At 36.7% G+C, this 22,523-nt stretch overlaps 1 protein-coding gene and 1 non-coding gene across 2 annotated transcripts; both read right to left on the reverse strand.

Annotated features, from left to right (window-relative positions):
• Positions 1–676: 676 nt before the first annotated feature.
• Positions 677–21,359, reverse strand: LOC146469563 (inosine-5'-monophosphate dehydrogenase 1b-like). Its single transcript, XM_085123211.1, has 15 exons — positions 21,116–21,359; positions 16,905–16,953; positions 15,402–15,477; positions 14,428–14,453; positions 13,572–13,758; positions 12,404–12,498; positions 11,882–11,969; positions 11,045–11,161; positions 8,342–8,468; positions 6,105–6,391; positions 5,189–5,275; positions 4,779–4,833; positions 3,590–3,733; positions 2,333–2,416; positions 677–819 (listed from the first exon to the last, which is right to left on the reverse strand). Exons 1-15 carry the CDS (start codon positions 21,211–21,213, stop codon positions 798–800), a joined length of 1,542 nt encoding a protein of 513 aa, XP_084979337.1. The 5' UTR covers positions 21,214–21,359; the 3' UTR covers positions 677–797.
• LOC146469564 (small nucleolar RNA U85) lies at positions 7,511–7,770 on the reverse strand. Its single transcript, XR_014867212.1, has one exon. It is a non-coding gene; the product is annotated as a small nucleolar RNA U85 (small nucleolar RNA).
• Positions 21,360–22,523: the final 1,164 nt, after the last annotated feature.

Genomic DNA, 22,523 nt, shown 5'->3' on the forward strand with positions numbered 1-22,523 from the left:
GTCACTTTTTTTTTGTGTCACTTTGAATAGCCAAAAAATATATCTGAATCGATGGAATCATCAAAATAATGGTTCAGTTTTGTTAACAATAACCCTACTAGTGCAAAGAAACAAGTGTTAGTTATGTTTGGCTGCGGATCGCTTGGATGGAAATGGATTTCAACTCGAAAAAATTGGTGTGTATTGTAAAAAAGTTGCTAAAACCATATTATAGTTTGTTTTTCTCAGTGAAATCCCCTAATATTTTCTTCCTAGTGCTCTAATAGTAATTTCATGTTAGAAAAAAAGATTCTTTGTCAAAATACAGCAAAATCGTCATGACAGCACCCCTTTAACTTTGAAAGTTACCACAAGGAACTAAACTAGACGTAGAAAACAATATAATTATGTAACTAGTCTGACCAATTCAAAGACAAAAGTAAGTTCAATAGTACTCAGAAAAAAAATTGAATGCATGATTCCCAGGAAAAAGCACATTCTGACTTTGCATAATAAGTGAGGTGATAGACATCATGTGATATGTTACATCAGTATAACGCAGCAGTGTCTGTACCTCAACTAGATATCTGAAAATTCAGAACATGGATAACGTAGTGAAGCAATTTAGTATTGATTTCATATTTAACAACTACTTAATTTGAAAAGTCAGTGGGAAACCTCTTCTATAAAATATTTTTCTGTTAGATTAATATATTTGTATAGCTTTTTACTGTCACGTTATGCTATTTACAAATCCATTATTAGTTTGAGATACTTCATAGGATGGATTAACAATATTGATCTTCTTGTTCGGCGTATTAGAAAAGCCTTTTCTCATACCTGACAAACAAAACGCCATGATTAGTATCTACAAAATTACCAAAAAAGTCATATTCTAAAGTCAAGAAACATTACATCAAAAGCTGATGAACAGCACACCTTTCTTATGATGCCTATGATTTATCTCAATTTAGAGGACATAAAAAAAGAACATGTTTTTTACTGGCACATTTAAAATGTAAGTAGGTGGAGTAGGGTAGGTTAGGTAAACAAATGTTTGGTTTATTAACAGAATTGATAACTAAAGGTAAATTGGCCACTATAAAGAGATTCGAGTGCTGACGTTTGGAGTATTAGCCCTTCATCGAGCGACATGCTAGTGCCACAGGTTTCCCACACAGCCCATGCTTCACTCTTTTCTCTAAGTGGCATATATACATGGCCGGAGAGTAATGCAATAAACCCTTCTCCAAAATGGCGGCCAAAAATTCAAATAAGTTAAAATCAAAACGTATACCAGCACTAGAAAGAGCACTTTTACTTTAGTAACCCTGCAACATTTCAGCATATCAGGTGTAATATCAGCTAAGAAAATGTAATTGAAAAATGAAAAAGACGTTTGTATGACTGGGCGTACAGTAAAAACCCGCATGAAAGAACCTAGAAAATTAAGAACCTCCTGGCAGAAATTTGCTACTTTAATACCCCAAAATATAAGAACCTGTTTAGCCAAAAAAATTCCAACAGGTTCTTATATGCGGGTTTAAACTATTTTATTTATAATATTTTACCAAAAAGGTTGTTTTTAGAGATCAAAAATTTCAAACTGGTTTTATTTTTTTGAAACTGGTTTGTTCTTGATTATAAGCATTTATTCTATAAAATACTGTAACAGTTTATAATGAAGAACAAACCATATATTATACTACAGTATTTTCTACTCCGTAAAAATTAAGAACCTAATTAAGAACCTACTTAGCCTAAAATGCCAGTAAGTACCCCAAAATATAAGAACCTGTTTTGCCAAACTCTAAAAAAGTAGGTTCTTACACGCGGGTTTTTACTGTACGACGTATACCCCCAGTCATACAAATGTCTGTAAATTTGTCAAATTTCATCTTACATTTCCTAAGCTGATATAACACCTAATATGCTGAAACTTTGCAAGGTTACCAAAGTAAAGGTGCTCTTTCCAGTGCTGGTATCAGCTTTTCATTCAGTTCAATTTTAACTCATTCAAATCTGTTGCCACCATTTTGGAGAAGGGTCTATTTCCATAAAATGAAGGACGTAGGAATACTGAGCACTATACTCCCCCGTCGATGGGGTGCCAAGTCCATTGATGAGTTTTCCATTTTTACGCCTAGGGAAAGGTAGTTTCTTGTCTGAGGAAACAACATGGCGATGCAAAGACCAACGTTACTGTACCAGGCCTTAAACCACTGGCCCTACTATCTTCTCATCAAACGTCTGATCAAATGTATCCAAGGCACTAATCACCAAATTTGCACCTCCACAAAAAGCCACATTAAAATAATGTTCAACAATGATGTTATCTGAAAAAAAGTCTTACGAGTGTAGTCCATGGACTCCTCCTTCTATCTGGGCTGAGGTTGTCCTCTTCTCAAATTTGAGCTCACCAGAGTACATCATGGATCTAAATAAGATCACTTGAGTTAGAATCTTTGGGATGCATATACATAGACCGTGCACTCACAACTGCGAGTAATAGCACACTGCATAAGCTGAGACAAAGTAATATTGCGCACAAATTTGATATACTTAGGACACCCAACAAAGTACTGGTAGTTGCCATGTCAGCTCACTGATAATAGACCTTTATCACAAGGCGGCCAAGTTGAGTTTCAGAAGAACAAAAAGCTTTGTTTTTGCAAGGGAAGCCTCGCAGAGAATTCGCGTGTGGCCGAGGCTTGCCATGCGAAAACAAAACTTTTTATTCCCCTAAGACTCAACATGATTGCCGAGTGACAAAGGCCTATTAGATTGCAAAACATCAACAATCATCAAAGCAATAGACGGTATTTTGCTTTACATGTATCCCTTCATAGTCACCTCACAGGGCTTTGATATGACTGAGAATGAGTTCCACAAATCTGTGTACAGCATATGTACTTCACCAACATTCCCAGGACAAAGAAGTGAAATTTAATTATTAATAACATGTACAACACTCAAAACTGCCAACTATCAACTTGCTGATGTTTTTGTTTCTTTGTTGAGAGGAGCTTAGAAAAGCTTGTAGTGTCTACAACAACACAGGACACAAGAGAAAGCAACAGTGACAGTTACATGTACTACTATTTGAAAGGCTCAACAGACACTTGGTATAAGGGGAAAAGATGGCATGTCACCCCTCTAAACAGGCCCCATTATATCACCCCAACAGCCCCAATTCACTGGTTGTAGACCCTTCTCCAAAATAGCGGCAACAGATTTGAATGAGTTAAAATTAAACTGAATGAAAAACTGATACCAGCACAGGAAAGAGCACCTTTACTTTAGTAACCTTGCAAAGTTACAGCATATTAGGTGTTATATCAGCTTAGGAAATATAAGATGAAATTTGACAAATTTACAGATGTTTGTATGACTGGGGGTATACGTCATACCCCCAGTCGTACATACAAACATCTGTAAATTTTTCATCTTACATCTTCTTAGCTGAGATTACACCTGATATGCTGAAACTTTGCAGGGTTACTAAAGTAAAAGTGCTCTTTCTAATGCGGGTATACATTTCTAATTTTAACTTATTTGAATTTTTGGCAGCCATTTTGGAGAAGGGTCTATTACATCTACTGAAACTAACCTGAGCTGAGTGAGGCTTTTGGCTCCTAAGTCTTGACAGCCATGTTGGATCCCAGTGCATAAGTATGGTACAAAGCGGTGAATGGAACCTTTGTCAGCGACTGACCCTGAAACCCCTTGAGCAACTTTAACTTTGTCATGTTCACTGTGAAGAAAAAAATGTTAGCTTAACGTGCTGGTAAATGAAGACATGACAATTGCTGATGTTCTGCTACAATTCTCCATTTGAGAATTGACTTGAATCAATCCAGCCTATAGCATAACCACTGCTCAGTTATCTCAGTTCAGGTAATTGTATACCAACCTGCAACGCAGTAGGTCATAGGCCTAAACCTAGGGTCTTACATTAACTGGTAAATTATACCATGCCCACTGTAAATGATTTTTAAGGTTGCTTGTCACACTAAGGCATGAAGAATAGTTTATTTAATATGTCATAACAAACTCAGACTGTTGTATAGAACCTTAAATGCACTGCACTTGTTAAAATCCTGTGGTCTTTCCCTGGAAACTCCAGGGATGAGTTGCATAAAATTTAACGTCGGGCATAACTGCTGACGCCAGACCTTCAGCCCAGTCACATTCAGTATTTAACGTCTGACGATAACATTTACGCCCACTGTTGTTTTATGCAACTCGTCTCAGCACCACAAACCAATAAAAAAAGGGAGATTTAGGACCATATCCATGACAGATGACAGCCTCAAGTATTTGTGTCGTGTTGAAATTTCAACTGGTGATAATATGGAATTTTAGAAACCACGACAGCAACGGCAATGAAAACGTGGCTTAAAAATACAAGTTCGCGTTACTTTTACTACTTCGCAATTATTCCAATATTCTTTCAACTCGTACACTGTGGCTGAACTATCCAAATTTCATCATTTCACGTTGTTGGCAGAGGACGGCAATGAAATGTACCAAAATTTATATCGCACGTGCTGGGCCTTTGTTTCCTTCATCAAATCTTATTGTTTTGTGACGTTCTTGTTGCTGTCGCCCTAGTAGCTTCTTAAACTCTCTAATATCTCTTTCAGACAGTGAAATTTGCCAGTACCCAGCTCTAAGCAACATCCCTCTTCATCTACATGTACTTGCAAAGTGTTTTGGGAAAATGTAAAATAATGCAAATCTGAAGTTTGCCACATGCTGTAAAATATGATCCTAAATCTCTCTAACACTAAACTTACCTGAAGTATCTCTGTGCTCCACCTTTGTTTTCCATTGCACTTAATGAACCCATTCCTTGAATTAATCCAAAATGATACATTTAAAACACTGATGATTATTTTCTTAAATAAAAGTAAACTTTTGAGGTATGGTTTTTTTTGGAAACCACTATTTGACTGGATCCTTTTGGACATTTTAACATTAGTTAAAATTGTCTCGCTATTTCTGCATCTATTCTGGATCACATTCAGAAATTATTGCATAACAGTCCCAATAACTTTGCAAGAAGATTGTAGCATCTAAAGGCCAAACCTCTCCAACCCCACAACAACTGCATCAACCTGCTATCGATTAAAAGAACATTGCTGGGCCGGCACCCTCCAGAGTACAAAACAGAAAATTGGTTACATGGATGCAGGCTGCCTCTCACCTCTGTACTTTTTCAGTCTTACACCATCAGCAAAGAAATACTCTCCTGGAGCCTCCGTTGTTCCAGCTAACAAAGAACCCATCATCACTGTAAGGTAAATGGACTGGTGTTATCGCACAACAATCAAAGTCGTCAACAGTTGGTGAGAGTTCAAACACTTGTTACAGCAAATGGGAAAACATATACTAATACTTTTCCATTTTATGGGTAACATAAAATAATGTAAACAGATACTAAACAGCAAGTACTGTATGTATAACGTAGTAGTTTCAAAAAATTATAACAGCAGTTTCTGGATTTTCTTTCTGATGTTATCCAGTTTATTGTAGAATATCTGCACAGCTTCAATAAGTCTTAACTTTTTGAATTCTGTGCTTAGTAAAGTTTTATTACTATTAAAAATACAAGTTATGTAAATAACTTTTTTGTCAAAATTCCATGCACTGATTGGCTCATAGCTATTGTCTATAAGAGTACAGACAATAAAAATGGCATCAGAATTGTAACACGCATGCTTTCTCAACAGAAAATAGATTTAATTCTGCTAATACTTTTTCCATGTCATTGTAAGAAAACAAACCAACGGCACTTTTTTATGGTCTATACTCGACTTATAGACCATAAAATGAAGTCATAAAATGTTCAAAACTCAAGTGAAACAATGAGCCAGCCTGCGAGTATAGACCATAAAAAACTGCTGTTGATTTGTTAAATGTGCTGTATACACCAACATGTACCTTATAAACTGGCTTCTTTAAAATAGCCAGTTCAGAAGCCTTCTTTTATTAAAATAGGAGAAACCTCTTGGATTGACCAGTTTAAAGTCAGTTCAGTTCAGGCCATGGTTTCGTTACTACACTGTAACTCAATCACTCTCTTATCTGTTGTGTCATGAGCTAACATGATATGAACCAACCTGTAGAAGCTCCTAGACTAAGAGCCTTGGAGATGTGCCCCACATTCTGAATGCCACCATCAGCAATCACAGGGACACCAAATCGTCTAGCATACTCTGCCACCTTGAACACAGCAGTACCCTGTGGCCTGCCGACAGCCATGACCTCCTGTGTGATGCATATAGAGCCAGCTCCCATACCGACCCTTAGAGCATCAACACCAGCATCAATGAGGTTCTTTGCTTGTGCAGCCGTCACCACATTACCACCAACAACTTGCAAATCTGGATATTTCTCCTTTATGAACCTGAAGAACATGCAGCAACCGTAATTAAGGTCATGCAATAATGTGTTAAAATTCTCACTTATGTCCAGAAATGCACCTAACCCTGAATTTGGGTACTTTACACATATATCATCATCATCATTTTATTAAAAAAGTTCTCTTTCATATGTACAGTACAGGCAAAGACTACCCACATATAGCGAAAGCTAAATCAACGCCTTTTTGTCATTTTCATGACTTCATGTTTGACAGAACTATTTGTGTTTCAGTAAGAATTAAGGTTAGGGTCCACACTTTGTGATGTCTATCATATACTTCATGCATCTCATTAGCATGCATTTCTGGACATATCTCCATACAAATTCCAATTTAGTTTGATACTTACCTTTAAAGACTTTGGCTCTGGGACCCCCAACCAAACCCTTAGAATTTCAAATAACCATCCATTAGCTGGGTATAGACATTTTCTGGAGCTGTCAGTAAAAAGTATGTAAACAGACCGATACCACAACTCAAGGGGCTACACCCCTTCTCTTTGGAAACAGTCAGGTGGGTGTTTTATGTCCCTTGTTAATATTATTGGGTATGATAAGGTGAAGGATATAATGCAAGCAGCTTAAAGCCTGCACTACTCAGTAATGAAATCATCTTCACTGATAATTGACTCAGGTAAAGCCAACACAACCTCAACAGACTTGTAAGCCAAAAGCTCCTGAAAACCTTCTGTTACCAAATGTATAAAAGTATTGAGAATGATGTGTTGTTCAGTAAGTGACACAGGCATACTCAGAAAAAATCCAAGTGCTCCTATCAGGAGTCAAACCTAAGACCTTCTGATTACTAGTTCGGAGGCTCCACCACTGAGCTACACTGTTATGTACAAACAAAAGTATTGTACGTACACAACTAGTGCAAATCTCTAACTGCATCAACAAATTCTTAAAATAACTAAAAAATAATTCTGAATAACTGTCATTTGAATGGTATGGCAAACAACACAAAAACTTGTCCACGCTCAGTAGCTGAAACCACCTTTAGTTAACAGACCCAAGATACCACTTACAGAGTGACAAAGTTAAATAAACCACTCATGAATGGTACTATCATAAGTTACAGGACTTGTACATAATGCACTACATCAGCCATCAGATTACTAAAGAGTGCATCAGTGAAATGCAAATTGTTGTTAGCGTCCTTATTACTGGGTGTCTGATCTCTGTAGACACTCATCATGTAACAGGTGCAAGTTGTTCTTGGTTTGATTTTACAATGGGAACCCATGGAGTAGAGTGACCACCAAGATTTCAAACCACAGTGTTTTAACTCTGGTTATACATTCCTCCACAGAATGAAGGCATTAAGACGTAAGTCAGCTCTGACCACAGATATCATCATTTGGCTGATGCATGTTAACCAGCTAAAAAACAAACCTAATTTAATGCACCAGCAACCCACCTACAGACAATGATTTGCTGCTTAGTTCAGACTGGTTAAGGAGAACAATGCAAAACTGTACTTGAATAGAACAGTAAATTAATCATATAATCATAAATATAACAAAATTCCCAAATCTGATTGGTTATCAGGCTCATTAATTGGACAGTTTACATGTCATACCTGGTGTAATTGGACAGTTCGCATCATTTGCACGCGCTGTAATTAAATTGATCTCGAAATTTAACTCGACTGTTGTCCTCTATTTATTCACCAAAAAGTTAACTGTTGGCCTTTTTTCTCAAATGTTGTTAGAGTTATGATTAATTGGTAACAGGACTTTTTGTCGTCCAATTCTGTCTGTAATCATACTCATGATTAAACAAATCGAACTCCCGCTGCATGGTCGTCTGATTTTGTTAATCACTTGCATGATCATTACAGACCGAATTGGACACTACTCAGTCCTATAATTTTACCATTATAACCAGAACCTCAGTGGACATCCAATCAGTTCATCAAATTAAAACTGCTCACCTGATCAAGTCTAACTGGAAGATGGAATTTCCTTGGGAAGAATCAATCACAATGACATCCACTCCATTCTGAACCAAGGCATCCAACCTCCCCTTGTCTTCCTCTCGTGTACCAATAGCTGCACCCACTGAAGAAATGCAAAATAACCACAACTGAGTGATAATGTTGTGCACACATCTGTACTTTAACCACAGGAAAAATATTTTTGATGGGTATTAGGCAACTTTGTTACACGTTTCTGATAATTTCCCTTTCGAATGGCTGATCAGAATGCAGGAGCAACATGAGACCAAGTTGTCTCGCTCTTGGCGCTGCCTCCTGCAGTTCCTACATTCAACCGAGCAGCTGAAACAACAGCCATTAAAGGGTAACTTCCAAAAACATATTAAAATTCATCAAAATCTAATCAAAATCATTATGCACTGGCAGTGGTACAGGACACAAGATTGCGATAAAACCAAAAACAAAAACAAAGGAAAACAAATAAAATAATAATTCAATAATATTCCCTGTGGTAGTTGGAGTACTGGGGTGAAGGGAATGTACAAGTACAGCTATACCTAGAGAGAAAATACCAGCAACCAGTACGATCCACCAAATACAGAAAAAAAAACCTGGGAACTGCACATATTATGCTTAGAGTGCTTTCAATTGAAGGGCTGGGAGCATAACCGACCTATGTCGAATTTCAGCCCGTTTTTCGATGTAGCTCGGATTTGTCCAAACTTTTGCATGTGTACTGCAATTCGATTGAAAACCATTGTCCAGTATTTTTTCACGCCGCTTTGTGTTTCGTATTAATGCCATTGAGAAATTTTACCATCTTGTAAAGATATATCGGTAACATTATAGACACTGGATGACCAAAAGGACAATGCACTGAGGATAAAATACTTGTATTCAATATACACTCGTTGTCTTTGAAACACGGCACACGAAAGCGGTGTTTTTCGCGGGAGCAACGAAAAGAATGCTGTCACGCTTTTATTTGATTCTGTTACAAACTATTACGTACGTGACAGGAATGTCCCAAATGTAAACAGTTACATTCTCCAAGAGAAAATGTGTCCATTTCCTGGCGTAAAATCCAGCTTTGTCCCGTTTGTCGACATATCACTCTTGATAACGCAAAATACTAGCATTCTACACCATTAACAGGAAGACATGTAGCCATTTCAACGATTAACAACGATTAACGGCAGTTCTATTAAAAGGTAAAGACTATCTATTCTTTTTACGACCAGTCGGTGTTAACCGTTGAAAATCTCTGTTAATCGTACTTTTATTGAATCATTGCCTTGAAATTGTCAAGTTAATCGTTACATACCGAATTTCAAGCCTGGCAACCACAACTAAGGCTTGCAAAACACCTTGTATATGGCGGAATTTGTCTCTGATGCTCCCGCGGGATTTGATAATCAAATTGAAAAATTCGCCACGGCACAGTCATCACTACCAAGGAAGGATTCTTTGGACAACATTTCCACCAGTTCCTGTGAACTGCATTCGTCAATTTCGTAACTTTTCAAAAGATCCATAGATGTCATGCGTTTACAAACTTCACCAAACAAAAGCGAAACCAACTAGCCAGTACGATACGCAAGTTGTTTATCCCGACTGTCTTGATCTATTTTGGGCTTGTTACAACCCGCAAAAGCAAACCATGATATCATCTCAAACGTTACTTATAGCAACAACAACTGGAGCGACTAAACACGGTTCGTGGACAGTGGAAACTTTTAGCCTACCGATAATTTGGAAAACGAGTCTGATGTGGACAAAACCTATAAAAAAATTTGCCTTCCAAGCGCGTTCACTTGTAGACAAGCAAACTACCAAATCCCCCTCCCTCCCCCCTGACTCAATGTTGTCTTTTGGGTCACGAACAGTTTCCTGGCAAGCATCGCTTCCCACATCAACATTGCATAAGGGGGAGGGGGGGAGGGAGAAGTAACTGTGGTAGAATTATGAAGGGAGAAACAGAAAGTGAGTGGTTTTTTGGCTGTCTGTGTTCGGTTGTCATTGCATAGGGGGAGGGGGTGGGAGGGAGAAGTAAGGAAGTGGTTTTTGTTCTGTTCGTGTTTGGTTTTCTCAAGGAGTTTTGTCCACGATTGTAAAACCGCGAAAGGTTTTAAAACCAGGGAGAGCCAAAATTCGGACAAATCCGTGCGAAACCGAAAGCCGCGCTAAAATTCGACATAAGTCGGTTATGCTCTCAGACCTTCAATTACATACACTACCGGTAATTAGCAATTTTTCCTGCTAAATCGCACAGAATATCGCCTGATACTTAGCCAACGAAGCTGTAGGCCAAGTTGGCTTTGTAAATCGGGATATTCTGCAAGTTTGAGCAGGAGGATTGTTTTATTATTGACAATGTTAACAAAGCACAGTTGTATCGCAGAAAGCTGGTCAGACAATCTTCATTTTGCCATTTTTCTCCCTGACACACAAAATTATTTATATTGCAGTGCACCATGACCATATTTGGGAAGTGTCACAATCATGAGTTAATGAATAATAACTGCCAGTTACCGTTATCTTCCCCTGGTTTACACCTTGATATAACCAGCCTAGACATGGAAGTGATGGATGGACCTTTTATCACTAACAATAATAAATACACCTTTTAAAAACATACCGTACAGACCCATAGGGTTAACTCTGTCTCGACCCTTGATAAAAACATAATACCTTGCATACCTAAAAGCTGTTTGTTGGCATCTTTAGAGGCCAATGGAAAATTTCTGTTCTTCTTTAGATCTGTCCTGGCAATCAGTGAAACTAACTCCCCTTTATCATTAACAATGGGGAGCTTTCCTGAAATGAAAAGCAATTTAAGTATTAAAATTACAGTTCATTCTCAAGAACATGAGCAGCCTGGAACTTGATTTATACAACAGAAAAATGGTAGAGAACGAACAAAAAATCTGAACAGATTAATTGATAATTTTTTATAGAATATAACCAACTTTGCCTATTCTTTTCTGGGACCAGATGTAATTTAAGATAATATGATACGATAAACGGAAAGGTGTATCAGGCAATTTTACTGGCTTTCAATTTAGTTATTAATAATATTGTAATGCGCTTTTGAGTATTTTAATTATTTTATAGAAAAAAGTGCAATATAAGTATTAAATATTATTATTATTATTATTATTACTACTATAAACTAGATGAATCTACAGTTAAACTAGAGAAGGACAGTTTCCTTTGAAGAGAGATGGCCAGTTACAGAAGATTAGTGACAACAACAGTGTGGCTCCCAGGAATACTTTACAGTAAGTACATATCACCTACAGCACATGAGCTAGTATGAGTTGAAAAGGAAAACCTTATTTTCTTGTCTTCCAGTTCAGTTGTCCATTAGGCAAGTAAGGATACCAATGAACATAATAAATGAATATTATAGGAAGAGCCGATATTCTATTGCAATACAGCTTTAACTTTTATTAATAATAATCTTTCTTGTCCTTGTTTTAGACCCCACACATGTACTGGTTTCTTGCTAAGATTTAAAGAATATTATTCATTAACCTTTTTTGCTCCTCTGTAAGAGACTATTTGCTTCTTGAAGTGTCACCCCATCTTTAGCAGTAACCAAGTTTTCCCGAAGTGTCATCACCTAAGAAAGTGGATTAAATGGTCAATACATTGAATATACTATTATCGGTACCTGTAGTTTTTCCAGGAATCATACCTTGCTTTCTTGTCTCTATAAATTATATTGTTCATTTAGTAACAAAGAGGCCAAAAAGAAATCAAGCACATGGCATAACCAATGTCAAAAAAAAAAAAAATCCCTAGACTTCAGCAACGTGTGGCAAAATATTATTGCCAGGGTAGCAACACAATATCAACATACACATTCTTCACACACTTGTTGTTTGTGGCACTATAGTAAGGAGAATTTGCCTAAACATCAAGAAATGTTATTCCTATACAACCATGATGTTTATGTTTGATCAAATAGTTATATTCTAGGGAGAAATTACATGCTGGTTACAACTGGGGTTTAAAGAGTTCATTTTCCCTTTGAAAGGTTTCAGGATTCCCTACCTCTTTGATGGGTCTTGACATATCTAGTTCATTCACAAAGTCGATATCCCGCGAGGTGACGATGCCCATCAAAATTCCACCCATCTGACCATTTTCTACAAAGGCAAAAAAAGGACATGTTTCTTTCATATGCACTGCAGTGCATTTACCACTAACATGCAACCCAGTATCAAAATACACATTCATCTCTTCGAATTCCATTTATTTCTTATGAAAAAAAAATTATTGGGAGACAGAGCATTTAATTTTTTTTTTTTTTTTTTTTGGGGGGGGGGGGTTAGCTTCTAAAGAAACTGTGGTACTGCGTCGGGGGGGATTGAAAACAAAGGTTTGGTTTATCAACAAAGTTGATAACTAAAGCTAATTTGGCCACCATAAAGAGATCTGAGTGCTGATGTTTCGAGCATCAGAACAAATCCTCTTAATAAGGGCTTACACTTGAAATGTCAGCACTTAAATCTCTTTTGGATGGACAAATTATCTTAATATCACCTCTGTTGATAAAACCAAACATTCATTTAAAGCAAGAAGTCTACTGTAACCTTGGAGAAGTTACATTGTACATGCTGGCCAGGTTTAAAGAGGGTTACAAGCTATGGCTCACCAATGTTGAAAAGGTCCAATTTCTCTGGCGTGAAACCACTGGGAGCATTGCTCCATCAAACAGCAAGAGAGAATGTTAGTCCATCAGAGGGTGCCCCCAAGCAATAAATTTTGTGTGGTTTCCAAACAGTTTGCTAGTAACCATTTACACAGCTGGGTAAGGAAAGTAAAGGTGGAATGAATATATCATGGACTAAAGTTTCAAACCTGGACAGATTAAATTCTGCAATATTAAATTTAAAGTTGTAGTAAAGATGTTTCTATAGGCCTGCAGCGAAGGGAGACTTTGTGAGATGGCGAGGCACTATTGTTTCATAAGAACAAAGAGAGACCTCTCAAACTAATAACTTTTAACCTTCATTTACCCTCAACAATGTTTACAGACGCAGACCTGGTAGCAATTTACAAGCACAGCCAAGGAGTTGAACTCAGGGCTACCAAGAAACAATTCCATCTGGCGGTCAGAGCTGGACTTAAACCTGGGACTCACGGATTCCAAGTGCGGCACCCTAACTGCAAAGCAATGCTACCTCAACATTTACAGAACATGAAGCTCCTTACTGACCTGTAATGGGTATCCCACAGAAGCCATGTTTAACTTTTGCAGCCACAACATCACCAACACAGTTGTCAGGACTTAGAACTAACGGTTCCAGAATGAAACCCTGTTCAAACTTTTTCACTTTTCTCACTTCATTAGCTTGAAACTCCACTGAGCAATTGTGGTGAATGATACCAATTCCCCCACTAAGCTGAAGAATAAAGAAAAACCCTTACTGTACATGTATGACCACTGTAACTACATATCTTTACTCAGCTTGATAAGCTTTTTAGTTATACTGAGTAAATTTACCTAATTTTGTATTAGTATATTACGTTGTAAATTAAGACTTTAAATTTTTCTCTTGGTAATAAAGCTTACTTCTTCTTCTTCTTGTAATGACATTTTTGCTCAATACACGCAACACACATACTCTCATGAATGCATGTATGTTGTGTGTACATGTGTGTGATGAAAATGATTGATGCTAAAAGCACTGCATGAAACCTCAACTGTCATACCTTTGACTCAAAAGGTGTAACAAAGTTTGTCTGAAACATGCATCAAAACAAGTCAAAGGTGATCAAAGGCACTAGTTCCACACATCACAGGTTAAGTATGCATTAAATAAGACCTTGATGTACACTGATGTAAGATTTTTAGAACGCATGAATGAGTGCTGTTGGTTCAATTAAATCACAAAGCAAGTCTTCTGCATGTAGTTGAGTAATTAAGGGTGCCGTTATTAAGGATGTGATTTGAGAGCAAACAAATGAAAAGGTTTTTTATAACAATCCCAGAGAACTTCAGCTGGTTGATAGCAAATAACTAGTATTGTTTTGGTGTCCAATAACATCAGAATGATTTGCATTGCACTTACTGCCATTGCTATTGCCAAGGATGATTCTGTGGAAACAAATAGAAAATAGTCAATTAGTTCTTGTAACTGTCACGAGGGCAAACCAAATTTGTTAATTATCCTCTCAAATCCATGCAGCATATCTGCAAAATTATTATAATGATACAGAGCTGACAGCAGATCCAAAACAATTTGGAAATGCTGACTTTGGAAACTTGAGGGGAAAAAAGTTCTACAAAACTTACATACATACATACTGTATTATGTGCCATCTATAAAGATACATTGAAGTAAAAATCTTGTGCTTTTTAATAGAAAATTGAACAAAAGTCCTAAATCCCAGGCCAGGGAAGGTGCATACAGTGTACACTGTAACTATTCATTAGTGATGAGGAGATCTGAACAAAGCTACATTTTTAGGCCCAAAAAGTCCCATAAGGCTAAAACTAGAGCCAAAAAGGCCAAAAGCCCAGAATGATATTAGAACCCAAAATAGAACTTTTATCTCTCAGCTTAAAAAATACCTGATACATGATGTAGAAAAAAAAAACATCAAGCGAGTGTGAGAAAGTTCATGTATGCACCTTTAAATCATTCTTTATGCCTCTGTCACAAACTTTAAGCAGACTGCATGCCTTCATTCACTTAAAACGGGGACTGTTCCACTTTTGCTCAGGGAAGCCACAAACAGGATCACACATTTTCCTCCCACCATATTTTCGATCAACCATGTTAAATTTTTAGTTTTATGTCAACCCTGACAAAGACCAGTAAACCTGGTCGAAACATCGGTTTTTGGAATCATTTTAAACTCTAGAAAATCCAGAAGAGTAGACAACTTTTACAAGAAACATGTGGTTTTAAATTCTAGCCCCCACACTGAAAACACATTTTCCCAGTCCCTTGGCAGTCTGGAAGTGAAAATGCTAATACTGAGGTTCAACCATCTAAACAGAATCAATTTAACTGTGAATAGTCTACAAACAATGTCAGACCTGTAACTGTGTCCATTGGAGAGCTAACAAGTGGGGTCTTCAGTGTGATTTTTTTAGTCAGAGCTGAAGTTAAGTCCTGCACAACATTTGAAGAGAGAAATAGATTAACAGGGACATTAGTGACAGAAAACATTCACAGAATGTGTCTATTAAAATAATCATCTTAGCTTTTAAACATTTTTATGCATTCAAGGCAATCTTACACTGTACAAGAGATTGCTCATCAGATTACGTTGCAAGTTGGATGAAGAGCAGAAATCAACTTTTTTTTTCACCCGACCACCTGTGCCATATAAGCCCCTGGCTTTGGTATCTCATTGTTATTTCTAGTCTATGCTATATTAAAGAGTTATTAAAGCTAAAGGGAGGGGTTCACATTTCAGCGCATGTGCTTGAATCTTAATGTTTTTTTTCTCTTTCTTATCAACTTTATGGCCTTAAAAATATTACTCACATGTACTTCAGTAATCACAATCTATAATTAGTCCAAGCAAAATGACTAATGACCAAAATTCACAGAAAATGCTAGTGGATTGTACACATATTGTCGATATTGAATTTAGCATTGACCCATAGGATTTATTCCATCCAAATGGTTGATGTGTTTACAGTTATTTGCATGCTAAATAATGCAATATCATATAAAAAAAATTACCACCCGAGCTACCTACATGTATTCCCTTCTGAATGGTTCATAAACAACGAATTGAATTAAACAGGCTTGGGTCATAATGAGCAAAGGAGAAAAAGTATTTTGATTCATGGACATGTGCAGAACCATGAACCCCTCCCTTTAAGTTTAAAAAGTTAAAATTCTCCACTGTGATATAAATTATGCCGAAAAAGAAGGCTACAACCCATTCCCTGAGACAAAAAATGTCACGTTGCCCAAAGGTCTTCACAGAATATTTAAAAACCTCATTAATTTGTACATAAACTTATTTTTAATTAAAATATTATGTAGGTATTCATAAAATTAAGTTAAATGTCTAGTGTTAGACTGGTGTAACTAAAGATACAAATTGTTATCTTTTGATGGAATATTAAGACATTTTTATTATTTTGATTCTTTTCAGTGACAGAAAATATTATATGCCATGGGGACCTTGATTAACCATAACGTCACCCCCAAGGAAAATCTCACTGAAAACATAAATTCACCTTATTCTGTACCATGTCACAATTATTCGAACTTGTTCAACTTCTAAAATGTGGCAGAGCTATACAAGAGCTGTCAAATTTGGTAGGAATGGTGTTGACATTTGTGTGCTCATATTCTCCTGAATTTTGTAATTTCAAAGAATTATGTCCGAGAAATGTTCTGAACTTTATAACACATGTGCAGTGCCATAGGTACAGTAACATTCTTGTTAATGACGCTGTCATAGCTTCTTGGGCGGGGGGAGGAGGGTGAGCAGACCACAGTTTTGTGCCAGTACTCAGTGCCATGCCCAGGCACCAAGTTTGAATGCCGCAGTACAAATCCTCGAGTTGGAAACTTACCACTTCATCAGCAGTGAAGTCAATAAAGCCGGGAAGAATAATGAAGTCACTGAAAACAAAACAATAAGAGAATGACTCAGTAAAATATTGTACATTGACCATTTGCAGGAAAGAACCAGTTGAAATCCCCCTAGAATATCCAATTTTAGCCCCCAAAGTAATGTTGTGTGGAAATGACTGGACATGTCACAATCCCTTAAAACCCCATAAACCAGGCAAACATTAAGTGGAATATCAGGGAAATGAATACTCTGTTTGGACTCGATAACTGTCATCTTCAATTCAAAACAATGGTTATATGCTTGAAAAAACAAAACCACCAACTAACAATGAAGTCATGACAAGATGGATTATCAATAATTGTTATCGCTTTTTGCCGATCAAAAAAAAATTTTTTTCTGAGTTTGATTGTTATCGATTACCCATATCAATCAATAGTAATCAGTGGTTGAATTTGATTGATATCAATAAATTATTGTATCGATGGATTTCAATAATTATAAGGTTATCTCTACACTATGATACTGTTGTGAAAAATACTCCAGCCTGGTGTGAACAGAAGTGGCCCAAAACCGCCGCCATCTTTCCACTAGAATCCAATCCTCGCTCCTCGTTGTTGACTTGATATGTGACAATTCACTTTAAAGGCTAAAGCAGCGCAGCATCACTCCAACAAAACATCTATCCGAAATCGCCATTTTGTGTGTGAACGAAAGCCCAGGCTACACAATATGATTTTGGTGCTGGCACAAGAGCTATCTGGTATAGTGTAGACATAGCCTTAGTGAAACATAACTTGCTTATATTTTTCTAGTTGGTTTTATATTTTATAAATTGACTGCCCAGTAGACCCTCTTCATTGTTTGCTTTGAAATGTGATTTAGTGAAACTTGGCAGGCATAAGTGAAGAGAAAAAATGATTTAAATTTAGTGAAACCCAGAGGTAATCAATCGATAGAAATCATTTCTTTTTGTCGGGCGGGCCTTGAAATGTTCACTAAATAAAAACGCAAATTCAAAGAAATACTCAAACTATAATTACTTAGGTCAGAGGGGCAACGCATGCATGTTAGGGACGGACCATTAGAAAAGTGATGGGGGGGGTGGGGGATTTTCAGTTTGCAGGAATTTTTTTTTTCGCTCAGTGCTTGTGCAGGAATTTTTTTTTCGGTTGATACCCTCTGCACGAATTTTTTTTTTTGTTGTTGTTTTCCAGAAAAAAAAACTTTAACTAAAGGATTTTTTAAAAAAGTTGTACTTTGTGGGCTTGGAATGATTACCTTTAACCCATAAGTGACATGGACAAATAAGTGTACTCTTAATTATACATAAGTCATTTTCTTAATACGTATGTGTATGTGTTAGCCATTTCTATAAACTGAATAACAGTGCCATCATGTAACGCCCCACCATTATAAAAATAAAATGTCAATAATCTATTTCAATAGCCCTTTTCACGGTTGAGTTTTTCATTTGCATTACAATGTTAATTATCCAACGTGGATGCGAGGCAATTTTGGGCTAAAACTACAAAATAGCCCGAAATTGCCTCACGTATATGTTAGATTTCATTGTAATACAAATGAGCCGTGAAAATACAAATAACCGTGAAAAGGCTATTCCAGGTTATCCAGATCTCTGTTTCTTCTTATACGTTTCAGTTATAGTCGCCCAACTATGTTCCCTAAATTAACTTTGAAGGACTGAATTTTATTAGAACATACTTTTGCCATTCTTTTTCGTTGTATCATATATAATTGTATAAAGCAATTCCAGAGTACCGATTGCCTTAGCTGCCATGGTCTATGAACTATTGTACATGCTCCGCAAAAATGGCCAACGTATGCCCCAGCAAGAAAAAAAGTGCGAGCCAGATTAAGCAACATTTCGTGTTTGCTTTTAATAAAACTATTACTATAGAGCACTTGTGCGGATGTTAGATATAATGAGATGATTGTGCACCTCAAAAACTATCTAACATCTCATCTCAAACCCACGCTCTAAGAAATTTTTATAATAATATGTTGCAATTTTATATTGTGCATGTGCATGTACATTTTAATTAACTTTATATTTTATTAAGCTTGTTAAAAAAATGTATGTTATATGATAATTGACATGATATGATTTGATATGTTATAAAATTAAGAGAATATTATAATTGTCTTCTTTAATTTAGTTAATCACTTATTATCACGTGCAGCTGCCTGAAAACTCGAAACGTACATGTGGCATGCATGGTCATGGTGAATAAAACCATCGGTTCGTTTCCTTCTTATAAGATTAAAGGTTCTTCGCAAAAGAACTGGTTATTCTTCTCAAAAGATTTCTGGTCATGACTATTCTTCCCAGAAGATTTGCATGTAATCTATTCTTGCTTGAAGAATTCATTCTCGTCGCAAGAATTCTCATTCTTTTAACAAGAATAGCATTCTACTCTATTCTTCTGATAAGAATTACGTTTCTTGAGCGAAGAACATTTGAAAAAGGCAAATTAAGAGTGCCATGAGACAATATCTAAAAATTACAGCATAATGGTCAAAACTAAACAAAAACAACGAAATTAGTGTCTAAGTAGTATACACAGCAACTGATGAGATTCCAAGGATTCTAACGGCTCAGAATGATCAGTAAGAAACCCTCCATTCAGTATATATGAGAATTCCCCCTCACGATCAAGATAAACACCATTAAGCAGAGCGGTAGCATCACGTTTTGATCAAAAGGGAAGAATCTCTTATACAAAAGGAAAATCGCTTAAAGACATGCTTGTAAAAGCAAAACTGAAAAGGCTTTTATCAAAACAACGGACACACAGTGGGAGACGCCAGACAGTTGGAGTCGGTCCCGACGATGTGCGTCTTTAATAGAAAGGGTTCACCGTACTATATTCAAAGCAAATTTGTCCTACATCCTGATTTTTGCAGTAAAAGCTTTAAACATAAATTATTTTAAAACTATGTCGATTATTGACCGCCTTAATCCTTCAGTAAACAGCAAGTCATTCACAAGATACAAGGTACTTTCGATCACCAGATCACAAAGCACTTTGTGCGGTTTTAATTTGCCTACAGGGCACTTTGTGGTATTGACAATGAGCCACAAAGCATTTTGTGGTGAATAAAGTGAACACTTGCCCTTCAATCTAGATGCTCCTACAAGCGTTTAACAGGACTTCTTGAAAATGACTCAGTTTTTTAAATTTTGTAACCATAAAGCACTCTGTGGCCCAACGAATAAAACTACAAAGCGCTTTATGGATAAGCAGATATGCTGGAAGCGTTTTACTGACAAAATCGTTTTTCTTCAAAACTAATTGACCTATTGCTCGTGATTATTGGGTTTACTACCAGTTACAAACACAAAACAAAATACTGAGTTGTAGTAAGGGTAAATTCCAGCCACGACACAAAATGTGGGGTTGGTTTGTTGTTCATACAAAACAAACTTCCACAAAAAAATTTAGATTTTCAAAACATTAAAAAGGCCATTTTGGGGCATTCTGGAAGAAATTTTCTGTCATTAAAACACTAAAAGGTATTTTCTATAATAATTCCTTAATCTCCTTCTGCAAGAATTTTTTTTTCTTCCGTCTCGGCTTGCAAGAATTTTTTTTTCGGGCATTTTGGCTTGCACGAATATTTTTTTTGTATTTTCCCCACCCCCCCCATCACTTTTCTAATGGTCCGTCCCTTAGGGGTAGTCAGGTTGGAGGGAGTTTAAATTAGTCACACGTATAAAGTCACAAGTATTCAAAACGGTAGTTTTACCACTGACATCACGTAATCTTTAACCGTCTACTTGTTTTGACTTAGCGAACAAGACTTCGTTATTTGTTTTAAAAACAACGTGACCATTTTTGCAACGAAAGTCCTGAGCTAGCTTTTAAGCTTATAAAGAGAAACAATATTTTAACCTTGAATGCCTAAATAAACGAGAAGTATCTCAAACATCTCTTCTCACAAAAACTTGAAAACAATTAGCTGGGAAACTGGGGAAAACGGAGATCGAAAATTCAGTTTTCGCGTTGCATTTGTTGTATACAGCTGCGTTCGCTGAATCCGCAAATTTTGTCAACAATCTGTTTTTCACGCAAATTAAGCTTAAATTACAGCATTTCAAATGAGTTGCTTACTTTTGTATATTAAGAAAACTAAAAAAAGGCGTTCTTTCTCAAAACCAAACGTGAAAACAACATTTATTTTACTTACTTGTAGGTCAAACCTTCGCCAGCACCGAACAACTGCATGGCAGTCAAACCATCCTGTGGCACGTACCCAGTGCCTCCAGCTATCAAAAAGTCCGCCATGGTATCGCTGAAGACCTCTGTGTTTTCGCCCTTCGATGTGAAAGAACAAGCGACCAATGTCAGCTGCAAATACCTAACGAAAAGCTGCCCTTGTGTACCATTGAATAGCCGTCCGTTTCAATGGCCGCGTGCACGTAACACGAGGGTGATGGTATCCTCAGGGGAGGGGTAGGGCAATTTTCTATTGTTTTGGTTGCATGAGGTCAAATTTGCAAAATTTACATAACAAAACTTAATTTTCTACACAGAATAAATCACGCAATTGTGCGAAAATTTTCCTCTTTTGCCACTTCTCTGCACCCTCTCTAGTCGGCAAAAGTTTTCCAACTCCCCAGACTACCAAACATTGCAGCTTCTAAATAGGGTTTTCCGATTACGAAGCGCGGAGCCCCATTGGTAAGAAAAATTAGTAATGCATCGATGCAGAAATTTTTGGTTTAGATATGACGTCACTTCCGTCCATCCGTACGTACGTACGCCTGTCTATGTAAGCCAATGTGAAATGCCACAATCAATACAGCGTGCTTTCGGCGGGAAACGGGATGGCCAACTGCTAATGTTTTTAATTTCTTAATATAATTTATGTATTTATTTATATCTCTTTCTTTGCTTTCTTTTAATTTTATGTATACTTTTTAGTCTTAATCTTTGAGGTCCTTTTCGAAAACCACATTTTGTGAAAAAGTTTCCTCAATAAAGATTGCTATTATTATTGAACTATTGAACAAACGAGAATTTAATTCTTGTATTCGTTGAATATGTCGACAAACGCGGAAAGCAGAGAAAGAGAGAGAAAGAAAGAAAACGAGAAAGCACTGCGACTAATATTAATAAGCAAATGTGAAACCCGAGAGCAACTGAGAGGACGAACAAAAGCTAACAAACAGGCGAAATATCAGTTGAAAACAAACCATATGGTGAGTGAACAACTCGCAAGTCTACTTAGAAATTAAATGCATTTAATTTTGCAGGTAACTGTCGATAATATTCCATATTTAACGCAAATCAAATTGTACACAGATACTTAAATCGTTGCCATAAGACAAAGGTTCCTGGATAAATTAATTTTGAACGTCCCCAGAGCTATTCACAGAGTTATGAATTGTCGTGTCTTGCACAATTTCTGTTAGACTTGTGTAATTCATTCGCAGCGCATATTTGTAGACACCCTCTAATTTGAAACGCTCAAATATATCAGACCACCAAACAATACTTTTCCTGTATTCTCCTTTTGTTAACGTTTACTTAGAGACTAGAATTATTTCTGTACGAGAAATATTCACAGAGTTATGAATTGTTTTGAACATTTT

The sequence above is a fragment of the Pavona decussata genome, unplaced genomic scaffold (assembly GCF_977016875.1).
Source record: "Pavona decussata unplaced genomic scaffold, jaPavDecu1.1 SCAFFOLD_122, whole genome shotgun sequence".
Taxonomy (NCBI): Eukaryota; Metazoa; Cnidaria; class Anthozoa; order Scleractinia; family Agariciidae; genus Pavona; species Pavona decussata.

Excerpts from the sequence above, each read along its gene's own strand:
- LOC146469563 (XM_085123211.1), bottom strand. The coding sequence starts at position 21,213 with ATGGCGGACTTTTTGATAGCTGGAGGCACTGGGTACGTGCCACAGGAT. Across the intron at positions 14,454-15,401 it reads TCCAATGGACACAGTTACAG|AATCATCCTTGGCAATAGCA; the intron begins GTCTGACATTGT and ends TTGTTTCCACAG. Across the intron at positions 11,162-11,881 it reads CTTACAGAGGAGCAAAAAAG|GAAAGCTCCCCATTGTTAAT; the intron begins GTTAATGAATAA and ends TTTTCATTTCAG.